This window comes from Rhinopithecus roxellana, chromosome 12 (genome assembly GCF_007565055.1).
Source record: "Rhinopithecus roxellana isolate Shanxi Qingling chromosome 12, ASM756505v1, whole genome shotgun sequence".
NCBI classification, from domain to species: Eukaryota; Metazoa; Chordata; class Mammalia; order Primates; family Cercopithecidae; genus Rhinopithecus; species Rhinopithecus roxellana.
The window spans coordinates 57,021,339-57,043,527 of record NC_044560.1 but is presented as its reverse complement, the minus strand read 5'-3'; the positions used below and the strand labels follow the sequence as shown (position 1 = coordinate 57,043,527).

Below are 22,189 nucleotides of genomic sequence, written 5' to 3'. Positions count from 1 at the left end.
ACATATCAGGTATAATGCGAGCTCTATATATGAATTAAAGTGTCTCACGTGGAACAGTATATACCACCTGTGGCAGCTTCCTTTCACTCTTCTAAAAAAGGTATGAGCCTATATATTATATGACTGTTTGAGATGTTTCTATTTAAAATAATGATTTCCCCTATGGCACCATTTGGACTGACAACAGTTTTATGGTAGTAAACATCAAAAATAACAATCTCTTATTTCTGTCATTCAATGAAGAGCTATACACATATAAGAATGCAGTTGAATCTGCAGGTTGTGTAGTTAGCCTGTGTTCTAATCCAGCTCCATAACATACAACTGGGTAACTTGGGAAGTCTGTTGGTGGTTAAAAGACCCTGTATTCTCATCTATAACATCAGCACAATAATGGTATCGTCATCTCAGAGGATCTTAAGGATTAAATGAGACAATGAATATAAAGCTCTCAGAGCTGTACCTGGAACACAGTGGACAATCAGTATGCGTTGGATTATTGTTATTACCCTCCTCATTATCTCCAATGAGTTATTAGTAAACCATTTGGTCTTCTCAGGTGTTCCCTATCTGCTCCTGCTGTACAGCTCCTCTTGAATCCCACCTGAGCTTCTTGTTGAACACAGCCAGGTAACAAATAAGAGGTGGATCAGTCTGGTTGAGGAACACAAGAACTTCCATCCTCTAATCAGAAACTGCAAAAAAAAAAAAAAAAAAAAAAAGTTGTTTAAATGTCTTGTTTTTGTGTTCCTGCTTGGAGCTTAAAACAATCTCTGCCCTTTGCCACTGGAGAGTCTGGGCTTGTGATTCAATCACTCTTGTATTGTCATCAGGAAGGAAAGGGCAGTAAAGTCTGCTATTGACTTTACTGAAGTCTTAAGCAGCAAGAAAAATCTGAGATTGGCTGTAGTGCAATTTTGACAATGGCAAAAAGGAGAAAGATGGTCAACATATAAAAAGTGCAGGTAAAACAACCAATTTCCGCTCCCTATTGACTCCCTAGATAGTACTAACCCAAAAATTAATGGTGTGGGAAATAAGCTTGATGGTATTTATTGAGGGAGGAAATGTCCAGTTAGGTTGAGGAGTATCAGAAAATAAGACTATATGTAACTGACCTCTGCTACTATCCTGGACAACTGACTTTCTACATATCATGAGAAACCAATTTTTTCTACTGAAATTTCCTACTGACAGCAGCCCATTTACTAGAACAAATAACAATGTGGATGTGTCATACTGAGCAGAGAAAAAGCCAGACTGCTTGTAGGCAGATGTTTATGAACAGCAATGGAACAATTCTCATTGGCCAGAACAGGTTAAGAGGTATACAGGAGAAGACATAAAACACTTTGGTTATGAGCATGTATTTAAGGTATGAAAAAGGCACAATCCCACATTCATCACATATGAACTGTATGATCCTCTGCAAGCATACAGTTTCTTTAATTCAAAGGTTTTTCAATCATATAACAGGAATCTGTGACTACTAAACAAAATAATAAAGTACTTAGATTTTGCTAGCATATAGTAAATGTTCAATAAATAGTGTCTATTTTTGTTGTTGCTGATATTGTTGTTATTCAGGAATATTATTGAGGAAAGAGGACTTGAAGCCCAGAGATCGTAATTTTAAAAAATCTAGGACAAGAGAGAGAAAGCAAAGAAAGAGAAATTGGAAAATATTGTCTAGACTTTCACATTCACTAGTAGAAGGAAACTAAATTGTCTGAAGGGCCTTCTTGCTATGAAATCATGACATTAAAAAGAGTATTGCACTGTATTGTTTTATATAATACATTGTTTTGAAAAACTTTAGGAAATAAATGAAATCTCCTCCAAAAGAAAAAAATAACTCATGAGCTAAAATCAAAGTGGGGAACCAAGCAGGAAGCACAGGTGAAACACTGGGTAACCCATAGCAGTGCTGGGATCAGGAGACTTAGACCTGAGTTGGCAGCAGAACAGGGGATCACACCTGAAACTCCTGGAGTAAGCCTGGGATCCTAGAAATGTCTAAAGTGACCCCAGTTTGTAAGTACCCTTTGACTGCCAAAATAAACAAATGTAAATCTCCTCTAGATGAAAGTTTCCTCAATTAACGTCACCAGGTTTTCACAGATTCAGATCAACAAAGTCCGAGACTACCTGACCTGCAAGAAAACAGTTCTGTGTGAAAATCAGTGGATACTATAAACATGAGATTGAGGTCTCCAAGAATGCAGATATGGGAATTAATAGATATAGAACATGTAGCCAGGTGCGTTGACTCACTCCTATAATCCCAGCTCTGTGGGAGACCGAGGGGGCCAATCACTTGAGGTGAGGAGTGGGAGACCAGCCTGGCTAACATGGTGAAAACCTGTCTCTACTAAAAATACAAAAATTAGTTGGGCATGGTGGTGCACACCTGTAGTCCCAGCTACTTGGGAGCCTGAGGTGGAAGAATTGCTTGAACCTGGGAGGGGGAGGTTGCAGTGAACCAAGATCATGCCACTGCACTCCAGCCTGGGCAACAGAATAAGACTCTGTCTCAAAAGAAAAAAAGAAAGAAAGAAAGATATAGAAAGTGAAATAACCATGCATGAAATGTTTAAAGAATTGAAGATAGAATCAGAGCCAGACGCAGTGGCTCACACCTGTAATCCCAGCACTTTGGGAAGCTGCGGCAGGTGGATCATGAGGTCAAGAGATCGAGGCCATCTTGGCCAACATGGTGAAACCCTGTCTCTACTAAAAAAATACAAAAATTAGCTGGGCATGGTGGCACACACCTGTAGTCCCAGCTACTTGGGAGGCTGAGGCACGAGAATCGCTTGAACTCAGGAGGTGGAGGTTGCAGTGAGCTGAGATTGTGCCGCTGCACTCCAGCCTGGGTGACAGAGTGAGACTCTGTCTCAGGAAAAAAAAAAAAGTGAATTCATTCATTCATGGACATGGAGTATCATTTATTCAAAGCTTGGACAACAAAAATAAAAATCAACAAAAATGTCCAGGCATACATGAAGATGAGCCATATAGAACTTTTCAAAATAAAAATGTTAGATTAAAAACAAATTGATAAGCTAAACAGCAAAATAGAGAATTAATGAACTGAAATATGAATCTGAAGTAATTATCAAAAATATAGCAGAATGTGACAAGGGGACAAAAATATGATTGTGTGGTTCAAAGAAATAGAAAATAGGTTGAGAACCGCCTAACATATATCAACCATATTTGAAAGCTCTTGGCTGAGAATTTGCCAGAACTGATGAAACCATGGATCCATAGATATAGGAAGCCCTCATTAGACTAAGGAGAGTAAAGGAAGATAAATCCATATCTAGTCATACATTATTCTGTTTATTCAACAAATATCAATTGAACAGCTGGTGTGTACAGACACTATTTTAGACTCTTGATGTACAACAGTAAAGGAACAAAGGTTCTTACTCTCATGATGCTCATAGCCTAAGTAATATATGTATTAGAAGGTAGTTATTGCTATGGAAAAAAGAAAAGGTAGAGCAGGTAAGGGGAGATTGTGAGTGCCATGGTAGGGCAAGGAGTGAAAATGGCGGTATTAGTAGGAGGGGTTTTTTGGGGAAAATAAGAAAACACTTGGAAGCAATGGAGTTAGACAGTCAAGATGAAGGAAAAGTTCCAGACAGTGGGTGCAGCTAGAGCAAAGGCCCTATAAGATAAGAGTGTGTTGAAGAAATGGCTGGGAGCCTGGTGTGGATGGGTATACTGAGTAAAGGAAAAAATAGTGGGAGAAGAGGTCATAAAATTTATGAAGGGGACTAGCCTTACAGATTATTATAAAACTTAGGCTTTTACTCTGAATGAAACAGGGAGGCAATGTAGGGCTTTGGGTAGCAGAGAGATGAGATATAATGATTGCTCTAGTCCCTGTGTTGAGAATAGACTGTGGTGAGGCAAGAGTAGAAGCAATGAGACCAGTAAGGAGATGATTGCAGAAATGTATATGCCAAATGAGGGAAACTCTTGAGGGTGGCCATACATGTTTTTATTTGTATAAAAGCTGTATTTCCTGATGGTTTGAATGCAGGTATGAGAGAGAGTGAGAAGAAGGAGAATGATTCCACAGAAATATATGAGATGTAAGAAAAGATAGTGAACAAAGAAAATAAATTAGTAAGCATTTAGGTAAAGCTAAAAAAACTTTCCCTGCATAAAATAATAATTGCTTTATACATTGGACACTAGAATTATTATTTTATGCAGGTAAAATTTGTTTAGCTCTACCTACATGCTAACTTATTTAAAATGTACATAACAAAATTATGGAGAAATAGTCAGAGTGGTTGATTATTGAGTAACTAAGGTCTTGCATTTCCTTGTTAACATATTGACTGTAGGCTCTTAAAAAAAAAAAAAAGAACAGATTTTCAAGGTAACCTATTATAAAAATAGAGTATATCGCTCAAAACCAGTAGAGAAGAAAAATGGAATATAAGTAAACAAACAAAAAATCAATTTTAAAGGACAGGAATTGGAAGAAAAGAAGTATAGACACAAAGTAGAATACAAAAGGCAAAATTAAGAACATAGAAACAAATATATCAATATATAAAGTATAAATATGTTAAACTCACCAGTTAGAACACAGAGATTGTCAGGTCAGATTAAAATATACACATACAAATTGGAGCTATATATTATTTATAAAAGTTATAAAACATATAGGGAAATAAAACATTTGCAAGTGAAGGGATGGAAAGAATATACTAACAATCAGTAACAAAAGAAAGTGGAAGAAGACAATAATATCAGACAAAATTTTAGAATGACAGTGTTATGAATAAAAACAATTTAATTCACTAAACTTGTATCTATTAAAATAACCTCAAAAATCATAGAATTGCAAGGATAAATAAATAACTGGATAATAATAAATTAGTATTGGGTATAAACCTTAGGGGGAGTTTTTGACGCATCTTTTTTATTTTTATTATCATTTTTTATTATACTTTAAGTTCTAGGGTACATGTGCATAACGTGCAGGTTTGTTACATATGTATACTTATGCCATGTTGGTGTGCTGCACCCATCAACTCGTCAGCACCCATCAATTCATCATTTATATCATGTATAACTCCCCAGTGCAATCCCTCCCTCCTCCCCCCTCCCCATGATAGGCCCCAGTGTGTGATGTTCCCCTTCCCGAGTCCAAGTGATGTCATTGTTCAGTTCCCACCTATGAGTGAGAACATGTGGTGTTTGGTTTTCTCTTCTTGTGATAGTTTGCTAAGAATGATGGTTTCCAGCTGCATCCATGTCCCTACAAAGGACGCAAACTCATCCTTTTTTATGGCTGCATAGTATTCCATGGTGTATATGTGCCACATTTTCTTAATCCAGTCTGTCACAGATGGACATTTGGGTTGATTCCAAGTCTTTGCTTTTGTGAATAGTGCTGCAATAAACATACGTGAGCATGTGTCTTTGTAGTAGACTAATTTATAATCCTTTGGGTATATAACCAGTAGTGGGATGGCTGGGTCATATGGTACATCTAGTTCTAGAACCTTGAGGAATTGCCATACTGTTTTCCATAATGGTTGAACTAGTTTACAATCCCACCAACAGTGTAAAAGTGTTCCTATTTCTCCGCATCCTCTCCAACAACTCTTGTTTCCTGACTTCTTAATGATTGCCATTCTAACTGGTGTGAGATGGTATCTCATTGTGGTTTTGATTTGCATTTCTCTGATGGCGAGTGATGATGAGCATTTTTTCATGTGTCTGTTGGCTGTATGAATGTCTTCTTTTGAGAAATGTCTGTTCATATCCTTTGCCCACTTTTTGATGGGGTTGTTTGTTTTTTTCTTGTATATTTGTTTGAGTTCTTTGTAGATTCTGGATATTAGCCCTTTGTCAGATGAGTAGGTTGCAAAAATTTTCTCCCATTCTGTAGGTTGCCTGTTCACTCTGATGGTAGTTTCTTTTGCTGTGCAAAAGCTCTTTAGTTTAATTAGATCCCATTTGTCAATTTTGGCTTTTGCTGCCATTACTTTTGGTGTTTTAGACATGAAGTCCTTGCCCATGCCTATGTCCTGAATGGTACTACCTAGATTTTCTTCTAGGGTTTTGATGGTATTAGGTCTAACATTTAAGTCTCTAATCCATCTTGAATTAATCTTCGTATAAGGGGTAAGGAAAGGATCCAGTTTCAGCTTTCTACTTATGGCTAGCCAATTTTCCCAGCACCACTTATTAAATAGGGAATCCTTTCCCCATTTCTTGTTTCTCTAGGTTTGTCAAAGATCAGATGGTTGTAGATGTGTGGTATTATTTCTGAGGACTCTGTTCTGTTCCATTGGTCTATAGCTCTGTTTTGGTACCAGTACCATGCTGTTTTGGTTACTGTAGCCTTGTAGTATAGTTTGAAAGTCAGGTAGCGTGACGCCTCCAGCTTTGTCCTTTTGACTTAGGATTGTCTTGGCAATGCGGGCTCTTTTTTGGTTCCATATGAACTTTAAAGCAGTTTTTTCCAATTCTGTGAAGAAACTCATTGGTAGCTTGATGGGGATGGCATTGAATCTATAAATAACCTTGGGCAGTATGGCCATTTTCACGATATTGATTCTTCCTATCCATGAGCATGGTATGTTCTTCCATTTGTTTGTGTCCTCTTTGATTTCACTGAGCAGTGGTTTGTAGTTCTCCTTGAAGAGGTCCTTTACATCCCTTGTAAGCTGGATTCCTAGGTATTTTATTCTCTTTGAAGCAATTGTGAATGGAAGTTCATTCCTGATTTGGCTCTCTGCTTGTCTGTTACTGGTGTATAAGAATGCTTGTGATTTTTGCACATTAATTTTGTATCCTGAGACTTTGCTGAAGTTGCTTATCAGCTTAAGGAGATTTTGGGCTGAGACGCTGGGGTTTTCTAAATATACAATCATGTCATCTGCAAACAGGGACAATTTGACTTCTTCTTTTCCTAACTGGATACCCTTGATTTCTTTCTCTTGCCTGATCGCCCTAGCCAGAACTTCCAACACTATGTTGAATAGGAGTGGTGAGAGAGGGCATCCCTGTCTTGTGCCAGTTTTCAAAGGGAATTTTTCCAGTTTTTGCCCATTCAGAATGATATTAGCTGTGGGTTTGTCATAAATAGGTCTTATTATTTTGAGGTACGTTCCATCAATACCGAATTTATTGAGCGTTTTTAGCATGAAGGGCTGTTGAATTTTGTCAAAAGCCTTTTCTGCATCTATTGAGATAATCATGTGGTTCTTGTCTTTGGTTCTGTTTATATGCTGGATTACGTTTATTGATTTGCGAATGTTGAACCAGCCTTGCATCCCAGGGATGAAGCCCACTTGATCATGGTGGATAAGCTTTTTGATGTGCTGCTGAATCCGGTTTGCCAGTATTTTATTGAGGATTTTTGCATCGATGTTCATCAGGGATATTGGTCTAAAATTCTCTTTTTTTGTTGTGTCTCTGCCAGGCTTTGGTATCAGGATGATGTTGGCCTCATAAAATGAGTTAGGGAGGATTCCCTCTTTTTCTATTGATTGGAATAGTTTCAGAAGGAATGGTACCAGCTCCTCCTTGTACCTCTGGTAGAATTCAGCTGTGAATCCATCTGGTCCTGGACTTTTTTTGGTGGGTAGGCTATTAATTGTTGCCTCAATTTCAGAGCCTGCTATTGGTCTATTCAGGGATTCAACTTCTTCCTGGTTTAGTCTTGGGAGAGTGTAAGTGTCCAGGAAATTATCCATTTCTTCTAGATTTTCTAGTTGATTTGCGTAGAGGTGTTTATAGTATTCTCTGATGGTAGTCTGTATTTCTGTGGGGTCCGTGGTGATATCCCCTTTATTATTTTTTATTGTGTCTATTTGATTCCTCTCTCTTTTCTTCTTTATTAGTCTTGCTAGCAGTCTGTCAGTTTTGTTGATCTTTTCAAAAAACCAACTCCTGGATTCATTGATTTTTTGGAGGGTTTTTTTTTGTCTCTATCTCCTTCAGTTCTGCTCTGATGTTAGTTATTTCTTGCCTTCTGCTAGCTTTTGAATGTGTTTGCTCTTGCCTCTCTAGTTCTTTTAATTGTGATGTTAGAGTGTCAATTTTAGATCTTTCCTGCTTTCTCTTGTGGGCATTTAGTGCTATAAATTTCCCTCTACACACTGCTTTAAATGTGTCCCAGAGATTCTGGTATGTTGTATCTTTGTTCTCATTGGTTTCAAAGAACATCTTTATTTCTGCTTTCATTTCGTTGTGTACCCAGTAGTCATTCAGGAGCAGGTTGTTCAGTTTCCATGTAGTTGAGCGGTTTTGATTGAGTTTCTTAGTCCTGAGTTCTAGTTTGATTGCACTGTGGTCTGAGAGATAGTTTGTTATAATTTCTGTTCTTTTACATTTGCTGAGGAGTGTTTTACTTCCAATTATGTGGTCAATTTTGGAATAAGTGCGATGTGGTGCTGAGAAGAATGTATATTCTGTTGATTTGGGGTGGAGAGTTCTATAGATGTCTATTAGGTCCGCTTGGTGCAGAGATGAGTTCAATTCCTGGATATCCTTGTTAACTTTCTGCCTCGTTGATCTGTCTAATGTTGACAGTGGAGTGTTGAAGTCTCCCATTGTTATTGTATGGGAGTCTAAGTCTCTTTGTAAGTCTCTAAGGACTTGCTTTATGAATCTGGGTGCTCCTGTATTGGGTGCATATATATTTAGGAGGGTTAGCTCTTCCTGTTGAATTGATCCCTTTACCATTATGTAATGGCCTTCTTTGTCTCTTTTGATCTTTGATGGTTTCAAGTCTGTTTTATCAGAGACTAGGATTGCAACCCCTGCTTTTTTTTGTTCTCCATTTGCTTGGTAGATCTTCCTCCATCCCTTTATTTTGAGCCTATGTATGTCTCTGCATGTGAGATGGGTCTCCTGAATACAGCAGACTGATGGGTCTTGACTCTTTATCCAGTTTGCCAGTCTGTGCTTTTAATTGGAGCATTTAGTCCATTTACATTTAAGGTTAATATTGTTATGTGTGAACTTGATCCTGTCATTATGATATTAACTGGTTATTTTGTTCGTTAGTTGATGCAGTTTCTTCCTAGCCTCGATGGTCTTTACATTTTGGCATGTTTTTGCAATGGCTGGTACCGGTTGTTTCTTTCCATATTTAGGGCTTCCTTCAGGGTCTCTTGTAAGGCAGGCCTGGTGGTGACAAAATCTCTAAGCATTTGCTTCTCTGTAAAGGATTTTATTTCTCCTTCACTTATGAAACTTAGTTTGGCTGGATATGAAATTCTGGGTTGAAAATTCTTTTCTTTAAGAACGTTGAATATTGGCCCCCACTCTCTTCTGGCTTGTAGAGTTTCTGCCGAGAGATCTGCTGTTAGTCTGATGGGCTTCCCTTTGTGGGTCACCCGACCTTTCTCTCTGGCTGCCCTTAAGATTTTTTCCTTCATTTCAACTTTGGTGAATCTGGCAATTATGTGTCTTGGAGTTGCTCTTCTGGAGGAGTATCTTTGTGGCGTTCTCTATATTTCCTGAATTTGAATGTTGGCCTGCCCTACTAGGTTGGGGAAGTTCTCCTGGATGATATCCTGAAGAGTGTTTTCCAACTTGGTTCCATTTTCCCCCTCACTTTCAGGTACCCCAATCAGACGTAGATTTGGTCTTTTTACATAATCCCATACTTCTTGCAGGCTTTGTGCATTTCTTTTTCTTCTTTTTTCTTTTGGTTTCTCTTCTCGCTTCATTTCATTCATTTGATCCTCAATCGCTGATACTCTTTCTTCCAGTTGATCGAGTCGGTTACGGAAGCTTGTGCATTTGTCACGTATTTCTCGTGTCATGGTTTTCATCTCTGTCATTTCGTTTATGATCTTCTCTGCATTAATTAGTCTAGCTGTCAATTCTTCCACTCTTTTTTCAAGATTTTTAGTTTCTTTGCGCTGGGTACATAATTCCTTCTTTAGCTCTGAGAAGTTTGATGGACTGAAGCCTTCTTCTCTCATCTCGTCAAAGTCATTCTCTGACCAGCTTTGATCCGTTGCTGGCGATGGGCTGCGCTCCTTTGCAGGGGGAGATGCGCTCTTATTTTTTGAATTTCCAGCTTTTCTGCCCTGCTTCTTCCCCATCTTTGTGGTTTTATCTGTCTCTGGTCTTTGATGATGGTGACGTACTGATGGGGTTTTGGTATAGGTGTCCTTCCTGTTTGATAGTTTTCCTTCTGACAGTCAGAAGGACTGTCTGTTGGTCTGTTGGAGATTGCTTGAGGTCCACTCCAGACCCTGTTTGCCTGGGTATCAGCAGCAGAGGTTGCCGAAGATAGAATATTGCTGAACAGCGAGTGTACCTGTCTGATTCTTCCTTTGGAAGTTTCCTCTCAGGGGTGTACTCCACCCTGTGAGGTATGGGGTGTCAGACTGCCCCTAGTGGGGGATGTCTCCCAGCTAGGCTACTCAGGGGTCAGGGACCCACCTGAGCAGGCAGTCTGTCCGTTCTCAGATCTCAACCTCCGCGTTGGGAGATCCACGGCTCTCCCCAAAGCTGTCAGACAGAGTCGTTCGCGTCTGCACCGGCCCCCGCTGCTTCCCCTGTTGGTCTTCAGCTGTGCGCTGTCCCCAGAGGTGGAGACTACAGAGACAGGCAGGCTTCCTTGAGCTGCTGTGAGCTCCACCCAGTTCGAGCTTCCCAGCGGCTTTGTTTACCTACTTAAGCCTCAGCAATGGCGGGCGCCCTTCCCCCAGCCTCGCTGCTGCCTTGCGGATAGATCGTGGCAGACTGCTGTGTTAGCAGTGAGGGAGGCTCCGTGGGCGTGGGACCCTCCCGGCCAGGTGTGGGATGTATTCTCCTGGTGTGCCTGTCTGCTTAAAGCGCAGTATTGGGGTGGGAGTTACCCGATTTTCCAGGTGTTGTGTGTCTCAGTTCCCCTGGCTAGGAAAACGGATTCCCTTCCCCCTTGGCTTCCAGGTGAGGCGATGCCTCGCCCTGCTTCAGCTCTCGCTGGTCAGGCTGCAGCAGCTGACCAGCACTGATTGTCCGGCACTCCCTAGTGAGATGACCCCAGTACCTCAGTTGAAAATGCAGAAATCACCAGTCTTCTGTGTCGCTCGCGCTGGGAGTTGGAGACTGGAGCTGTTCCTATTCGGCCATCTTGCTCCACCCCCCCTTGACGCATCTTTCTACTGAACAAATATATCATGATGTCCTACTGATAGACATTAAGGCCATTTCTAGTCAAAAGGACATTTAAAGCCAGATGCTGCCATAATTATCAAGACAAATACTGAAAACATTTATATCAAATATAGTAGCACATTTAGACTGTTGGATCCAAATAAAATATTTGCTGTGTAAATATGTGTCTTGCCTTTGCAGAAATTACATGCTGATCAGTTTCATGTAGATACGTATGATGAGCACATATAGCTCCTATTTCAGAAAATCATATTTTATATTATTCTGTTTTTCTTTCTTTTTCAAGGAATATGGCACTGTTACCAACAGTACACCAATCTTCAGGCACACCCAAGTTCTGTATTAACTATCTATGACATCGGGATTCAGACTAACATAAGCATGTACTTTGAACTGCAACAAACATGGTTCACATTTAGTGAGTATTTTAAAAACTGGTTTCATTAAAATTGTAATAATGAGAAAACATATTTTTGTCTAAAGGAAAACTTGGGTTGGTATAACCTGTTAAATGTATTTATCACTAGTGTCATAAAAGGTAATGTGTCTATAATCCTCTAACTATAGTAAGTGGAAAAGTCATTGAGGAAAATGTATTGTATAATCTAAGAAAATACTATCTTACAAGGACCTCAAGACATTTGCCTTCAAATTAAAATGGTTTAGTTGTAGACATTTATAGGCATTAACTGGCTATCTAAGAAAGATGTTTAAAAAGAAACAAATGCTTGATTTTTCAAACTTATTATTTATTTATTTATTTTATTTTCTGAGATAGGGTCTTGCTCTATCACACAGGCTGGAGTGCAGTGGCACAATCATAGCTAACTTCACCCTTGACCTCCCAAACTCAAGCAATTCTACCACCCCAGCCTCCCGAGTAGCTAGGACCACAGACGTGTGCCACCATGCCTGGCTAATTTTTTAATTTTTTGTAGAGATGGGGTCTCCCTAGGTTGCCTAGGCCGCTCTTGAATCTCTGGGCTCAAGTGATCCTCCCACCTCAGCCTTCTAATATGCTGGCATGAGCCACTGTGCTGGCGTGAGCCACTGTGCTGGCGTGAGCCACTGTGCCCAGCCTCAAACTTGTTTTTTAAAAAAAAAGGAAAAGGAAAAACAACCATTTTTTTGTAACAAAACATTTAAACCATTTATAGGAATTATGAGTAATAAGTATCTGAAAATAAATTTGCATTTTTGAAGTGTTTCTTCAAGGTTTTTAATTTCTTAAGGATAATATTTTTTAATATTAACAAATTTAAATATTTCTTTAAATGTAACAAAATTTTTTAAGCAGGATGATTTCAGAGATGGTTTTAATCTTATATTCCTAGAATGGTGTTATTACAATACTCCTTGTAAGATTTGTGTTCTTTTATCAAGATTTTCAAAATAATCTCTGACTACATGTTGTTTTAAAAAAGAAATCATCTTTATATTCTTGAAGTTAGAGAGCCGGGCGAGACACATTCAAGGCAGCCCGGTAAGAAGCCCAGAAAGAACCTCAGAAGGGAGCAATATCTCGGTGGGGCATCATTATTCCAGGCATGGGTCCCATTCCCACCAATTTGAAAACTTGACTTTGCCACTTCATTCGAGGATCCTCAGGCTTTCAAGGACAAGCTCATGTTAAGTCACCAAGGCACCCTATATTTGTTTACATCATTAGGATAGTCTCCTGGTGACCAAAGTGCAGATATTTTCCATATAGGATACTACCTTCCTGGGATCAGAGCACCTGGAAAGCAAGATTACCAATCAGAAGCTATTTTAGCAAAGGGGCTCAGACAGCAGTGGGAGATGCTTTCCTCAGACGATGCCAACCTTGATGACCTAGCTGAGCAGCACAGATGACCCTCCCAGATTCCTTCTCTACCACATTTAGTTTTTCTCTTAAAAAAAAAAAAAAAAACACTGGATCAAACTCCAACTTCTTACTGTTTGGCTTCTCATTTCTAGCTCTCACACAGACTAATATCCTTCACTGACATCTTTTTTCCAAATATGTTATAGAATTGTTTCATTTATAACTTTTTAACTGCAAAAATCAGGCATCCTCATCAGGATCAGGGAATTGCACCCTCATCATTTTTGCTGAATTTAAATGATTCCATGTCTCTTCAGCAACCCACTTACTGTTGTCTATTATTTCTAAAGGTGACAAATGTCACCCATTATGTATTGAAACTTCTAGTTTTACTCTTGGATGGATCTTAGTTACAGGTTCTGTGCCCACCCCCTGCTGTCTCATAAGACCCTTCCACACAAGCACCACTGAGGTGATCAGAATCTGCCATTGGAAAAGTAAAGAGATGTACTTTTAGTAAAATACAGAGCTTATTAGAATTTTCAAGTCTAGGGATACTGAAAACTCAAATAAGCCTCCGCTTTCATAACTCACTTTTCAGACTTTAATTGATTACTTGCTCTGTGTTTGGACAAAATTCTAGGCACCAACAACAAAAGCATATATGTGAAATTATATTCATTAACACAAACACTGAAAGTAGGCAGAGTTATAAATACCAAAATTGTAATTTCATGAGTTCTACTTTGTGTTCAGAGATGGTTCTATTCACATTTCTGCTATTAACTATGAACTCGTGTATATCTCTTAGCCCCCAGGCGCCAGTCTCGCCCTTTGTTAAGTTACAGTTATACTGATGACTCTATAGGGCATCAAATATATTTATATTATTTGCTCTTATTCAAACAAAAGGGGGGATACAGGATTAGTCATGTGTTGCTTAATGAGAGAAATATGTTCTGAGAAATGCATTGTTAGGCAATTTTTTTCATTGTGTAAACATCATAGAGTATACTTATGCAAACCTAGATGGCATAGCCTACTACACTCTTAGGCTACATGTAATAGCCTATTGCTCCTAGTCTACAAGCCCATACAGCGTGTTACTCTGCTGAATACTGTAGGAAATTATAATACAATGGCAAGAGTTTATATATTTAAACATAGGAAAGATACAGTAAAGATATGGCATAAAAGATTTTTTAAAATGGTACCCATGTAAAGAGTGTTTACTATGAATGGAGCTTGCAGATCTGGAAGGTGTTCTGGGTGTCAGTGAGTGGTGAGTGAATGTGAAGAGCATTACTGTACACTACTGTAGACTTTATAAGCACTGTACATATATATCAAAAACTTTCTTCAATAATTAACCTTAGCTTACTATAACTTTTTTAATTTATAAATTTTTATTTTTTTAACTTTTTGACTTTTATAACATTTAGCTTTAATTTTTGACTCTTTTATAATAACACTTATACAAACAGCTGTACAAAAACATTTTCTTTCTTTGCATTCTAATTCTAAAAGCTTTTTCTATTTTTAAGATTTTGTTTGTTTGTTTGTTTGTTTTTTTCACTTTCAATATGTTTTGTTAAAAATGGAGGCACAGACCAGGCGTGGTGGCTCATGCTTATAATCATAGCACTTTGGGAGGCCAAGGTGGGAGGATTGTTTGAGCCCAGGAGTTCAAGACCAGCCTGGGCAACAGAGTGAGACCCTGTCTCTATTTATTTTATTTAAAAAATTAGAAACAAAAATTTAAAATTTAAAGACACAAATATATACGTTATCCTAGACCTACACAAGGTCAGGATCATCAATATCACTTTCTTCCACCTCCATATCTTGTGCCACTGGAAGGTCTTTGGGGACAATAAAAAACATGGAGCTGTCATCTCCTATGATAACAATGCCTTCTTCTGGAATATTCCTGAAAGACCCACTTGAGGCTAGTTTAAAGATAACTTTTTTATAGTAAGTAGTGGGAGTACACTCTGAAATAACAAAAAGTATTGTGTAGTAAATACATAAAACAATAACAAACTCATTCCTTGCTATTATCAAGCATTATATGCTATACATACTTGTATGTGCTGTACTTTTATACGACTGTCAGCACAACAGGTTTGTTTATACCAACATCACTCCAAACACATGAGTAATGCATTGCGGTATGATGCCACTGGGCAATAGGAATTTTTCAGCTCCATTATAATCTTACAGGACTGGCATTGTATATGCAGTCCATTGTTAACCAAAACATTGTCATGCAGTGCATGACTGTACATAAGTTCAAAAGACAGTTATATTTCTCTAATGTAATTATTTTGAGTGTGCAATTTTATAAAGGTGGAAGTTAAATATACAGTTTTGAACAGTGCAATGTCATAATATAAAGTGATTCTTATATGTATTATCTTTATAGGTTCATTCAAAGAAGATAACAATTTTAGCTTAATATGGTTACACGCCACAATTTTGGGTTCAAATTAGTGTTTTAACAGAATAAAATGTACATGAAAACATAAATACATAGTATAACTAAAGGAAGATTTAGACATGAGATGATACACTACTAAGATCTTCGTATACCTCTGGGTGAACTTCTACTTACTTGGAGATGGTAACTGATGTGTGATGTGTCAGAGTTTTAGTGATATAATAATAGAATGAAATAATGAGCTCTCCATCAACAGAACTGTTCAAGCATGAGCTAAATAACCATCTAGCAAGGAGGTTAGAGACTGGATTCTTTCACAAGTGGGAATTTAAGTTTCCATTAAGTTCCCTTTACAATTTTAGATTCTTTTTCTTGATTTTAAGATCCATACCTTTTACTTTTTAACATTTCTGAAATCAGGATGCATCTTAAAATTATTGAATAAACATTTAATGAAGTGTTTCTTTACTTTTCCTAAAAAGTTATTATTTAATTAAGGATATGCCTTAGAAATGAGGAAATATAATAATTGATGGTATTTGGCTTCAAGTTTAAAAAAACTAATTCAGGCTAGCTGAAGAGAAAAGAAAACTGGAACAGGCTGAGAGCAAAGCAGACAGTATTTACTGTAAGGATATAAGTGCCTTGCCAAACTCAAAAAAGCAAAAGCTAGCTGGACTTCAAAGTTTACTTGGAGTCAGGAAACGAAAGCCAAAAAGAACCCAAGATTTCCTCTCCTTGCTGTCTTGCTTTATACATCTATACTTTATTCTTTCTTTGCAGATTCACTTATTTCCATAAAGATGGTTTTGACACAGTTTGTATAACCTACAATTCAAGATTTATAAACTTCAAGACTAAATAAATTAAGTTTACTGAACTAGGTTCCCTTAGTTTCAATTCTAATACTTATATTGGCCAAGTTGGGTTAAGTTTACACCCTGATTTCATCAGTGGTGGCCATAGTGCAAAGAATCACAAGTAATGGGACAGCCAAGAATCTGCCCTGCCAGCCAGCAAGGACAATTAAGAGGCATTATGAGGAAAGTGAACAGCTCAAAACATGTCTTCTGTATATTGTCTTACTCAATGAATTAAAGGTGAAAACATCTAAAATAGAACTATCTAAAGCAGCCCTTCCCTTTTTCCATTCCTATTTTCTAAGTTCTACAAGTTGTGTGAAATGCTTTTACGGATGAGATGAACCCTTTCCAAAAGAGATGTTCAAGCTCTTGCTAAAGGCTTTAATCTAGATTTCTTAGGATTTTGTGAAAGTTAATTTCTAAGATTGGCATTTTTGGAGAGATAACACTGCTTAGATTATGAGGTGTCAAAATTAGCAGAAATAATCATAAAGTTCAATCCTAGCATTTGCAGGGAAGGTTTGTTTCCGTATCTACTTCTATTACAGACTGATTTTTTTTTTTTCCTGTTCAAAGTGATAATACTCTGCATCATTGAAGTGATTGTCATCCTCATGCTGATCTTCCTCAGGAATCGAATCCGAGTGGCCATTATCCTGCTGAAGGAAGGAAGCAAGTAAGGCCCTTAATGTAGAAACTCAGCTAAAGTGTATCAGGTCAGTAAAATCAGTCACTGTCCCTTGCATAAATACCTCACCTATTTTCCTTTTAAGATCACTTTTGGCTGGGTGCAGTGGCTCACACCTGTAATCCCAGCACTTTGGGAGGCCGAGGCAGGCGGATCACCTGAGGTCGGGAGTTTGAGACCAGCCTGACCAACATGGAGAAACCCCGTCTCTACTAAAGATACAAAATTAGCCAGGCGTGGTGGCACATGCCTGCAATCCCAGCTACTTGGGAGGCTGAGGCAAGAGAATCACTTGAACCGGGAGGCAGAGGTTGTGATGAGCTGAGATCGTGACATTGCACTCCAGCCTGGGCAACAAGACGTTTAAAAGAAAGCATCTTCCATTCAGGAAAACTTGTTCAAGTTCACACTCTGCCACTTATTAGAAAGGTCACTACTAACAAGTCCTTTAATATCCCCAAGCCTCAATAATCATAGGGTAAAATAAGTGTAAAACCTATTCAGTCTGTGTATTAGCAGTTTTTGAACACCAAATATGTGTTAGGAGAATGACACACGTGAAAGTAAGTGACAAAGTGTTATATAAAAGTTAGCTAGATTACATGTTATATTATTTTCATACTGGGTCATATGTTCATATTAATGGTTGAGATTATTTGCAAAGCTTTAAATCACCACAGTTCTATAAAGTCAATTATATGCTACTGCCACTTCTGTCTGAGTGATGTAATTTTCTAATAGACAGGACAACTGATTCTAGGAGCACCAGACTATACATTTCATATCTAAAGCTCATAATTTAGGAACACTTTATACCTAGAGTCATTTTTATTTTTTAAAAGTTACAAAATAAACACTAAATCTTTCATAAAATTCATGCCAAGAGATAATAACGACTATAGTTTTCACACTATTCCAAAAGGTCATTCAAGAATAATACTGTGAACTTTTTAATAATGCATGGAAGTAACTGGGAAATCATTATTATAAAGCCAACAACCCATGCTCTCTATTTAGTGTGATGGAAACTACATTGTTAATGACCAAGAACCAAATTATTTTTAACAGTCTTTAAGGATTATTTGATCAAAATTACCATATTATTATTTTTATTATAATAGTGCCACCTGAAGTCACTGGTTTAAATAGTTAACAAGCAGTTAGTTAAACTCTCGCTCCTTCCCTCAATAACCTATCATTAACCACTGAAAACTACTGATTTTCCGTGTTTATTTCTTAAGTAGTATGATATTGTGTAGTTCACTGTAACTTGCTCTACTTGTTTCATTTCTAAACATTTGTGTGAGTATATGTGTCTGTGTTAAAGGGCCGGTAAAACTGAAACAGGCTGGTAGTTTGCTCAGGGGGTAATAAGGACTGAAATAAATAGGTGTGAGAATACAGGGTAAACCTAAGGAGACACAATAATTCACTTAACAGCAGTGTACGAAGAAAAGAGAAAACAGGATAGCTTAAATAGTGAGGGGAGGAAGGTAGCAAATACAAAATAATCTAAGCATTAATGCATTAGGAGTGATAAGATTTTAATCTTATTTCTCAATGACCATATGAAACAGTATTGTGTTTAATCCAGTGTCATATGCTGAAAAGATCATGTAACAGATGTCATTAGAAGTAATGCAGTCAGATAGCGAACATTTCACAAGCCATGTCCTATTAGAAAATAGCAAAGAATTATTATCCTTGATAATTATATTTTACAAAATTGCATTTTAGAAATCATATTTTCAAATATAATTTGAATTTATAATTTAAAAATACATTTAGCTGCAAATAGACATTATATATTCCAAAGAAAAAAAGAATAAGGAATTACCTGAAGGGTTGCTATGTGGAAAAAATGGTAAAATGGTCATTTCTTCCCCAGAAGTTAGAGGATATAAGTTGCAAACAGGCAGATAAGGAAGAAATTTCTAATACCTTGATAAGAAAATAGAATAAGCCATGTCATGTAAAAGTAAGTACCCATTACTCAGTGTGTTCACCAAAGGCTAGTGAACACATTCTGAAGAAGTATAGGGGATTCCTGAATTAGTGGGGCATTCCCACAGTGTGACACATGATCTTCAAGGTCTTCTTCAATTTTAAAAGTCTAAGAATCTAAACAAAAGGAAGAAATGTCATGATTACAATGTATCAAGTCTTTATGGATCAGACAGTAGCAACCAAAGGCAGGAAAATTTGAGGGACTTTAGGCAGGAGTCTAACATGTGCATCGGAAAAACGCCTCAACTTACTTTTAAAAATAAGTAAATAAATAAATAAATAAAAATGTAAAACCAACTGAGAATATGCCAGAATGATCACCAAAAAAGAGTCCATGGTTATTACCAGTTTTCTTAGAATTAATTCAGTGTAAATCTTATTTTAGTTTTAACAATCATTTTGAATTTCAACTATTTGTTTTATTTCAGAGCCATTGGATATGTTCCTAGTACATTAGTCTATCCAGCTTTAACTTTCATTTTGCTCTCAATCTGTATTTGCTACTGGGTCGTGACAGCCGTGTATCCTTTGGTAACTGGCCTCTTTAAACCTCAGGTTCCACATGACTATTCGTGAACCAGGAGTTTGTGTTCAGTGTTTTCTATCCTTGGGAAGATGAGGCATGTACTAAGAAATAACTAGGCCGGGCGCGGTGGCTCAAGCCTGTAATCCCAGCACTTTGGGAGGCCGAGACGGGCGGATCACGAGGTCAGGAGATCGAGACCATCCTGGCTAACACAGTGAAACCCCGTCTCTACTAAAAAATACAAAAAACTAGCCGGGCGTGGTGGCGGGCGCCTGTAGTCCCAGCTACTCAGGAGGCTGAGGCAGGAGAATGGCGTAAACCCGGGAGGCGGAGCTTGCAGTGAGCTGAGATCCGGCCACTGCACTCCAGCCTGGGTGACAGAGCAAGACTCCGTCTCAAAAAAAAAAAAAAAAAAAAGCAATAACTAATTTTTTTTTCCCAAGCGCTAAAAACGTTTCAATCTACTGATTGAATTTCCCCTCAAATAGTCCATATTGTAGATTTGTTTTATTTTGTCTCCACATGATATTGCTCCTTAGCAATAAGCCAAGAAAGCTCCTATACATTTTACTGTTTTTAAGGGGCCGCTCTGTGCAGCTGGCCCACATTACATTAATTTAGGCCTGAAAAATAGATGAATATTATTAAAATATTAGGCATTTTTGAAATTAATTTCTCATGCACTTTTGAATTGTCTGTATTCGTTTCTTGTCCATTTATTTTCAATCTACCAGCAAATAGTTTAACCTTAATGGAGTCTATTCAGTTTCTTGGCGACATCAGGGGTACCTGTGTACAAAGTCATAGCTCCAGAGGGGCATTGTATACATGAAAATCAAACCTGTGACCCAGAGGTAAGTACAATAAATTCTGTCATTTACTTACTTCAATATAGACTTCGGCTGTAATTCATTTTGTAGGTGTTGTAGGAATTGTCCCGAAGCAGAGATCCTATGCACTGATGGGGACAACTATGTGCTGAAGGGGAGTGTGCGTCAGGTAAGCAGGAGAGTATTGAAAACAGTGGGCACAATGGAGAGAAAGCACTGTATTTCCTGAGTGTGCCTGTCCTACCATATACCCAAGACCACAGAAAGTAGGTATGGTCAACAACAACACTGATAAATGTGAAATTATAGTAGGTGCAGATTATGAGCATTTGATGAAAAATGGGATACTTTCCAGAGCTCATTAGAGAATTATATAAAGTGATATAACAGAAAATAGAGGAGTAAGAGCAGGAGCTAATGGAGAAAAAACAGGACACACAATTAAGGGGAAGAGGAAAACACAGGGAGCTGTTATCTTGGAGTGACATTTAATATTATGTCCTTGTGCTCTTTTTTCTGAATGCAGATTTTTAATACAACTGAAATTGCCAAAGCTTGCCCTGGGGCTCTGTGTAACTTTGCTTTCTATGGTGGAAAGAGCTTGTACCATCAATACATCCCTACCTTCCATGTATACAACTTATTTGTCTTTCTCTGGCTTATAAACTTCGTCGTTGCATTGGGTCAGTGTGCCCTTGCTGGTGCATTTGCTACTTATTACTGGGCCATGAAAAAACCTGATGACATCCCACGATATCCACTTTTTACTGCATTTGGGCGAGCCATACGGTAAGTTCCAAGTTGAAACCTATACCTGTCTTGTCAGTTACATTTGGTGTGCTTGTAATTCAGTCTTGGCTCATTAATTCAAGTGGCAAGGGACAAATGAAATCAAAGGTACGAATCAAAATTCATGGATGCCCATTGGTTTTGTCTGGTTTCACAGCCAGTTTTACAATCCCTACCCAAGCCAATTTCCTTCTAAATGCTATAGGTTATTTGAGAGAGAAAGAGATAGAGGAGGATACCAAATGAAAGATCAAGGATTAACTTGGCTCTGTGTCTCCATTGAGCAATACAACCATCCTATTTTATGATAATAGACTACTGGTGTCATTGATGCTGATGAAGGGTAAGACAGATGTATATGGCTTAAAATCCTCTGTAGAGACCTTTATCAATCTAAATAAGAGAGTGCAAAAGGCTCTTTGTTGTTAATCCTTCTGCAGATACCTTTTACTTGTGAAAATGATTCAATTAGCATCCTTTTAAATAATAGTATTAAGTTTTAACTTATTCTCATTTTATTTTTGTGCAGATATCACACAGGATCCCTAGCATTTGGATCTTTAATTATTGCATTAATTCAAATGTTTAAAATTGTCCTAGAATACTTGGACCACCGTCTTAAACGTAAGATTTCAGATGTCCTGACTTTTGTGAAGATAATCAGTTGGGTCGGGGGTCAGAGGAGACCTGATGATTATAACTTGGACTAGGGTAATAAGGATGAAAGGGCATGTTTGGGACCTCTTCTGTTCTGAAGGAAAACCAGAGAGAGCATGCTGAAGGAGTGGATGTCAGGGGAGGGGAGGGACAGTGGTGAAGGAAAGAGAGAAAAGGTGCGTGATCCTATTCATTAAGCTGTGGAAGCCAGAAGAAACAAATTTCAAAAAGGAGATTAAGAATTCTGTTTTGAGATGTTACTGTTGAGAAGCATAATGGAGATGTCAGGTTGGCAGCTCCAAGTCTATAGTTCAGGTCAGGTTAGGCTTAAATATAAATGTGGGTGTCATGGGCATAAATCTTCATACCTGATATATATTGTTTACAAACACATACACTTTGCTTGGAATGCACCTTAA

At 38.0% G+C, this 22,189-nt stretch overlaps 1 protein-coding gene across 1 annotated transcript in view; it reads left to right on the top strand.

Moving 5' to 3' along the window:
* The window catches only part of SLC44A5 (solute carrier family 44 member 5), a 406,025-nt gene that overhangs the window by 383,503 nt on the left and 333 nt on the right, over positions 1–22,189 (top strand). Inside the window, exons 13-18 of the mRNA XM_030942323.1 lie at positions 11,450–11,581; positions 16,850–16,949; positions 19,397–19,489; positions 20,261–20,348; positions 20,851–21,113; positions 21,643–21,737. Coding sequence (XP_030798183.1) covers positions 11,450–11,581; positions 16,850–16,949; positions 19,397–19,489; positions 20,261–20,348; positions 20,851–21,113; positions 21,643–21,737 — 771 coding nt within the window. The remainder of the gene's footprint in view (positions 1–11,449; positions 11,582–16,849; positions 16,950–19,396; positions 19,490–20,260; positions 20,349–20,850; positions 21,114–21,642; positions 21,738–22,189) is intronic.